At 39.2% G+C, this 7,927-nt stretch overlaps 1 protein-coding gene across 1 annotated transcript; it reads right to left on the reverse strand.

Moving 5' to 3' along the window:
• Positions 1-2,051: 2,051 nt before the first annotated feature.
• ANG (angiogenin) lies at positions 2,052-2,943 on the reverse strand. Its single transcript, XM_079126760.1, has one exon. It carries the CDS (start codon positions 2,738-2,740, stop codon positions 2,237-2,239), a length of 504 nt encoding a protein of 167 aa, XP_078982886.1. The 5' UTR covers positions 2,741-2,943; the 3' UTR covers positions 2,052-2,236.
• Between the last annotated feature and the right edge of the window lie 4,984 nt (positions 2,944-7,927).

Here is a 7,927-nt window from a genome sequence, read left to right on the forward strand (position 1 = left end):
ACATTCAGTTATGATAGGACAAAAGACACAAAGCAAAAAGCACTAGGGTCAGTTATTCAGCTGCTAGCTCCATCAACAGGAGAGAAAGTGCCTCTTCCCATGGCCACATGATTTCCTGGAAAAGAGTCATTTGATTTCCCCTAACACCACAAAAGGGTATGTAATAATAATGCTCCAAGTGGGTGTTCAGAGAAGACATGACTTTTCACAGCTAAGGCATGATCAAGACAATAATGTTTCAGGCCTTTGACCTTCCCCACTTAGGCCTTAATGATCTAGAGACTCCGCCTCACCTCAAGGAGACAGTCCTGGTTGGAAAACTTGAGAAAAGTGTCCAAATAGTCTATGAAGAACAAAGGTCAGGTGTAGTGGCACATACCTGCACTCTGGAGCCTAAGGCAGGAGGATTACAATTTCAAAGCCAGCCTCAGCAACTTAGTGAGGCCCTAAGCAACTTAGCAAGACCCTGTTTCAAAACGAAAAATAATAAAAAGGACTGGGACATGACTCAGTGATTAATAGCCCGTGGGTTCAATCCCTGGTACAAAAAAAAAAAGGGCAAATAACTAAATAACTAGGACTTAGAACTTTCTCAGTTCCTGAAAGTTTTTTTGAGATTTTATAGTTTTATAGTAAGGACATTTTCTAACAAGGGAAGTTTGGAAAACTCTTGCAGCTTTCTTAGGATACAAGTGTTTCCAGTTTTGAAATAGGCTAACTTGAGACGGAGAGATTCCTATGCTGGGCATGTACTTGCAAACTGCTTCTCAATCCCATCCTAAATTTGAATATTGTCAGGGAGGCTGAACTCTCTTGGGTGATTTGTGGACACTAGTCTATAATCTGCATATTGGGGAACCAGGGCTCTGGCCCATTTCAGGGCAAAGCAGGAGAGGCCACCACAGAAATACTGTGCCCACTATAACCAGATATTCACAAGACTGTAGAACTGGGGACTTGTAACTGTAATTTATTAACAACTCCCTTCTAAATAAGATAGCCCGGTACCTGTTGATAGAAATGAGTGAACAGAAAGCCAAACACTGACTTGTAGATTGATTAGTGCATTTTACAGGGAGCTTCTATTAATATAAGATCATTTGTACTTGAAAACAATTCAAAGCATCAGGTGTGGTGGTGCACTCCTGTGATCCTAGTGACTTAGGAGGCTGAGGTAGAAGGAGCTCAAGTTTGAGGCCAGCCTGGGTAACTTAGTGAGTCCCTAAGCAACTTTGTTAGGCCCTGTCTCAAAATTAAAACAAAACAAAACAAACAAACAAACAAACTGGGGCTGTAGCTCAGTGGTAGAGTGCCTCTGGGTTCAATCCCCAGTACCTAAATAAATAATAAAAACAAAAATGACAATAAACAAACAAACAAAAAATCTAGTTGAAGAAGAACAAAGGATAAGCTTGAAATCTTTATATAACTTCCCTGAGACCTCATGATTGTCAGACATCAGTTTAAGTATGATAAGATTGTATCTTGGGAATATCTCACTTAACATCAAATTTACCTACTGCTTAAAAGACCAGAGTTGGCCTCCCTAAATGATTTTTGGTATTCTCATGCCAGAATGTGTGTGCATGTGTGTATGAGTATGTGTGTGTGTGTGTGTGTGTGTGTGTGTGAGAGAGAGAGAGAGAGAGAGAGAGAGAGAGAGAGAGAAAGGAAAGAAGATAGAAGGAATAATGAATAATTGGTATAGTGGTATTTGGTTCTAAACTTTTTCCCCAAGGTCTCATAATTGTAAAAGTAATATTGACTCACTACTTAAAAGAAAAAACCAATTTGCCTCTCTTGAAAATTCTTATAACTATGAGCCCTGGAGTTTTCTCAGCTCTCTCTGTAGATTACCTTATCATCTTTACCCTCCCATAAATGTAAAGTATACCTCCCCACTGACTGATAGGGAATTGGTGATAAAGGAGAAGGTGTTTCTACCCCATCCCATCCTCTTAGGAAGCAGTTGAGTGGAGAAAACAGGGAAAGGTCAATATTGCAGTGAAAAGTAAGTAAGTAAGAATCAGTGAGAAGACTCTGATTCTTACTGGTTTCAGAGATGTTTTTATTTATTAAACATATCTTGTAAAACACAAAACAAAAGATCCAGATGGCTTATTTCTTGGGCCTTTGGCAGTGAATGCTGCTGTCACTGTTCTGAAGTATAGAGGGGACGCTCAAGGAAAGGAAAGCAAAACCAGCTCAGGGCCAGTGGCCAGCAGTGGCCTGCTGGTTATAAACGGAAAAAGGACTCATCAAAGTGGACAGGTAAGCCATTTTCACAGGCAATAACAATGTGTCTGAACCCTGCTGTAGCCCGGTACCGGCATGGAGGCCGAGGGGACCCTCCTGAATGCTTGCAAGTGGTGACTTGGAAAGGAGACTTGCTTATTCTTAAGTGTTCTCCGTAAGGGCTTCCATTCTTATTTCCACAGATGGCCTTGATGCTGCCCTTCTTGCCATGGATAAAGGTGTTGGTGTCTTTGCAAGGTGAGGTCAGTTCTCGGCTCTCCATCATGCTTTCACAGTATCTGTCATTCCGTCCCTTTGGTTTGGCATCATAGTGCTGGGTCAGGAAGCGTTTGTACCTGGAGTTATCCTGAGCCAGGGTCGGTGGGGTCACACATAGACCCAGTATGAAGACCAACAAGGGGCCTTGGCCCGTCACCATCTCTTTCTTCCAACAGTGGTTCCTGCCAAGGGCAAAAGGAGGACTGGTAGGGGCACAGATCTGCATTCCAAATCAGGCTAAAAGGACAGGGACTTTTCTGACAGGGCATCATGAATCAGGTATCTTCAGTCACCTAATTATAGCTTTTCTTTGGTCTTCCTTGCTAACTTTACTACCTAGGGTTAATCCATTCCTTTGGCAAGTCTATTTAATAGTTTTCCCAACACAACTTCCAACCCCAACCATTTTTCCTTACCTATTAGAATCACTGAATATTTGCCTTTCTTTCTATCAGTCATAGTGTTACAAAATCCATTTATACTCAATTTATTAATTCATTTAATACCAAACGTAACATAAGTCCCGACTGGGTCTGGGCACTGTGCTAGATCTTAGGACATTAAAGACCATTAAGATGCCCTGAGGCCAGGTGTGCACCTGGGTGCCTGTTTTCCCAGCTACCTAGGAGACTGCGATAGGAAGATCACTTGAGCTCAGAGTTCCAGGTCAGCCTGGGCAAGTAATAAGACCTTACCTAAAGAATAGAAAGAAAAGAGAAGACACATCAAATGTCTACCTAAATAGGAATGTGGTGTCCATGCAAAAAGGACGGCAGCTCCAATTTGCTAAGACAAGGCCTCAATACTCATGTGAGAGCTATGAAGGATGACTTTTAAGGGATCCTGAGCCCAGAAAACAGTCAACTGGAGTATTGCTTTAGGTGGGATTCTGACACACATTTTAATCAAACATCTCTTTGTGAAGAGAGCAGTGGAGAGCAGCATCACCCTGAGGTAAAGGGAGGCAGGTCTACCTCAAGAAGTATGTGGTTCATGGCCAAAGGCAGAACTGTTATGTACTATACAGAAAGAACAGGGAGGAGCATGGAAGAAGTCATGCAATGCGTGGGAGTAGCCTGAGGTCAATTCTTACAGAGCAAGAAAGGGAATTTAAGCTTATTCTCAGGGGCTTCTCACACTGGGAAATTTGGATTATTCTAGAGAATAGTTTCCAGTTCTCCCTGCATATATACATAAACTGTCCCACAATTGGAAAATGATGTTTCCATGTGGTAAAAAACAAAACTAAATTAAACAAAAAAAAATTCCTAAGATCTTTTCATAAGGTCACAGGACTTGCAATTTGCTATAATGTTTTCTCAACATCTTTCTCAAAAGAAGAAAGAGAAGATCCCTGCCACTATCTGTCAAGTGCTATCAGTCTTAAACTGTAGAACTCACACACTGTGTGTGTGTGTGTGTGTGTGTGTGTGTGTGTGTGTGTGTGAGACTCAAACACCTACAGCATAAACATGGTGCTTCCTCCTGGAGCATGACTTTAATTCAATGACAGATCATTGAAAATAGAATTAAAGGTGGATTATAACAAAATAGAAAACATTCTTACAAACTTTTGAAATTTCATTTCTTGTGAAATTTGAAATCTTGAAAATTGAAAGGTATTTGGCATTTGCAGAAGGTTCTTTTCTGTTGTTGGTGTTATTTTGTTTTGCTTTTTGAGATAGGATCTTCCTATATTGCCCAGGTTGATCTCAAATTTGTGGGCTTAACTGATCCTCCCACCTCAGCCTCCTAAGTAGTTGGGACTAGAAGCATGTGCCATCATGTGCAGCTTGTAGCAAGTAGTTTCTGACAGTAACCTTAGTTCTTGGAAGAAAAATTTAAAGACCTTTGAACCAAGCGTGGTGGTGCATGCCAGTAATCCCAGTGGCTCCCGAGGCTGAAGCAGGAGGATCACAACTTCAAAACCAGTCTCAGCAACTTAGTGAGGCCCTAAGCAACTTAGTGAGACCCAGTCTCAAAATAAAAGCTAAAAAAGGACTGGGAATATGGTCCAGTAGTTAAGTGACCCTGGGTTCAATCCCTGGTACAAAAAAAAAAAAAAAAAAAAAAAAAAAACAAAGCAAAAGAAAAAAAAAAAAAAAAAAAAAAAGAAAGAAAAACAAACCATCCAGAGCCTTTAAAAAAACACTGTAGATCTATGTTATCCCATGTCAACTATCTATGAATGTCCCCCATATCCAATAATAAAAATGGTTTTTCACTGTAAATTTTTAACTGATTTTTAGAACTTTTATTTTTAAGAATTTGTCTACCACTAACTCATTTAATTTATGATTGAAAGCAAGCTCTCTTTCTAGTCAGCATTGATCCCCTTTGTCTGTTTCATGGTAACTGTAGACAAATTTGGTACAAATTGTTGAAGAATACCAAGTTAGATACCAAGGAATTTTTTAGTTATTTCACAATTCTGAAATAAATTGCAGTTGAAAAAGTTTCCATTAAGCAATAGAAATAAATTGCAGTTGAAAAAGTTTCTATTAAGCAATAGACTACAATTTGTAAAAGAATCAAGTAAAAATGTGTTCTGGGGAATTTATCAAGAATGTGATAATGATTGCAGAAGTGACAGCTGCCCCTAAAAGAATAATAAGTATTCACATATGCTGGGATGATCTGCAACCTTGTGCCAAATTCTTCACATTTACACTCTGATTTTCAGTCTCCCGGGTGTGTTTTCTCTTTCTGTTTTTTTTTTTTTTTTTAAATCTTGTCAGTTTCACTGATTTGTAATCAATTAAATCTCTTGTTGTATATTGGATAAATATTGGCTTATAATGTCACAGGCAACTGTAGAATCTCAAGTTCTCAAGATTGGAAAGGAGCTTAGAAGTCACATAGTCAAGGTCCCTCTGGTGCCAGAATACCAATTCAAACATTAGGAAGTAGATCAAGAGCAGACAGAACTCAAAAGAGCCATTAGGTGGCAGTGTTTGGCCAGGATTGTTACCAATGTCTCCCAGGGGGTAGAGGGACAGACAGTTGGTCCTTATAGGAGGTGCCCATGTACAGGTTGTGAGCATACAAAGGTTCACAGGAGTGAGTCTGGGCTGGTAGCCCTTCTGAGTTTCTGTCCAAACTTTCTATGCTTTAGTTATTAAGACCAAGAAGACCTTCAGCCATAAAGAATAATGAAATTATGGCATTTGCCAGTAAATGAATGGAACTGGAGAATATTATGCTAAGTGAAATAAGCCAGATACCAAAAACGAAGGCCAAATGTCCTCTCTGATAGGTGGATGCTAACCCAAAGGGGAACGAAGGGAAGGGAGGGAAGGGGGGGAATAGGAAGGACTGTAGAATGAATTAGACATAACTTTTTTATTCTTATATTTGAATATACAACCAGGATAAACCTGCATCAAGAACAACCACAAGAATAGAATCTAATTAGATTAAGTTATACTCCATGTATGTATAATATGCCAAAATAATTCACTGTCATACGTATCTAAAAAAACAAATAAAAATTTTTAAAAAAGAAGACCTTCCTAGATGTGTCAAAGAAATAGTCACACATCTTTGGATCTGACCATAAGGGTATCACAAAATAGATTTGTCTGTTGTCAGGTTTTATAAGTGCTCTTTCCAAGCATGCTGTTACTCATGTGATCTTGGGCAAACAACAGATTGTTTACTTGTCAGTGTTTCCTACTGGTGTATAATCTACAGAAGAGCAGGGCCCACATTATTCACCTTGAATCCTATGCTTGCCTCATAATAGAGACTCAATATTGTTTAAATGATTAATTTAATTTTCCTCTTCAGGAATAAGTTTTTCATTTGTGAAATGAGAGTTGCTAATTCTAAAGTCAGAGAGTCAGAAAGTCCATGGTTCTAAGTATATCAGAGCCTCTATCAGTAGCAAAAGTCCAATGCCAATGAAATTATAGAGACAGATTTATGTAAGTTTAGTTGGTGGCATAAGACATCAGCTAGCAGAAACTGACAATGGGGTGATCTGTGACTCTGTCTCACTGACATGCTTCATCTCTTAAGGCTAGATATGTAAGTCAAGTCCATATATTATCTTTAGTTAAGGCATTAGACTGACACTACAGAAGGGTTTTACCTCCTAAAGCATAGGTTGCCCTTTGGAGTTTAAAAGCCCTCAAGTCTTAAGGCAAGGGGAAGGGGTAACGTTGTTTACAGTTTGCAGAATTTGTAAACTAGTTTTGTAACAACTCAACCAAACTTTGCTCAGTTTTATTGTAAACTTGACTCCCTAAAACACCTAGAAACCAAATCCCAATCAGCACACACCATGACCAGCAATATCTACAATCTGCTTCCTCACTTTCATATTCAACCTCCTCATTTACACATTCAACCCCAAATTTCCCAAGGCCAGGCAGAATGGAATTGGAAGAAAATAAGTAAGAGCCAGATTGTTTGTGAGACAGAAGTGAATCCACCTAGGCCAAGGATACAGAGCTTTGCCCCCCCCCCCCACACACATCTCCTCTATACCCAAACATGGAACTGTCAGTTGACTTTTTATCAGTGGAATATGTCCCAATGTTCTTCAGACTCCTTTATCTTCTATGTCGAACTAATCCCTTAAAGTCTTCACAACAATTCATATTCCATTCCTTTCTACAAAGGCAATGTTCTGTATCCAGGGGATGCACCAACCTTTATGTACAAGTGACTTAACAGTTTATGAGGAGTAATTGTGGTTATCGTTTTCATAAATATAGTCTGGCTCTTTTATACATTCTAGAATAATATCCCCCCAAGGGAAATGATAATACCCAATGCATATCCCTCCCATTATCTCCCTTCTTTCTTCCCTTCAACTGGTCACTGTACCTTCTTTTGATCGTAATGTGTTCCACTTTGTTTTCAAAGAGCTTCCAAAACCTTTCTAAGTAAAGAAATTTGTTGGGGATGTTGGAAGGAAACAGTGCTAAAAGTATACTTTCTGTATCTTTCCTTGTTAAACCACGTATAATGCTTAATATGGGGGCAGGATCAGAACTATTTCAGATGCCTTTCAGCAAATGGCTTTCCAGACCTCTGAGGATTTTATTACAATTTAGGAGTGGCTCCTAAACCTCCCACTTCCTCCCAATCCCACTAATTTCCTTTTATTCACATATAAGCTATCCCCAAAGAAAACTGTTTTTATTTTAAATTTGGAAGCCTTACTTATGTTCTTTTTAACTCATAAACTTGGTCCCAGAGATCTTAAAAAGGGATAAGGGTTTCACTGAAATGGAAGAATGACTAGAAATAGTATATAGATATAAATAAATATAAATAAATACAATAATAGATTACTCAGAAGGAAGAATCTTACAAAAATCTGGCAGCTTCCCTCCAACTGGAGCTGGGTCCTGCTGTTCTTCCTGGAGATGAGTTCCAGTTATGTGAAAGTAGAGGTCCCTCC

Source organism: Sciurus vulgaris (genome assembly GCF_902686455.1).
Source record: "Sciurus vulgaris genome assembly, chromosome: 2".
Lineage (NCBI taxonomy): Eukaryota > Metazoa > Chordata > Mammalia > Rodentia > Sciuridae > Sciurus > Sciurus vulgaris.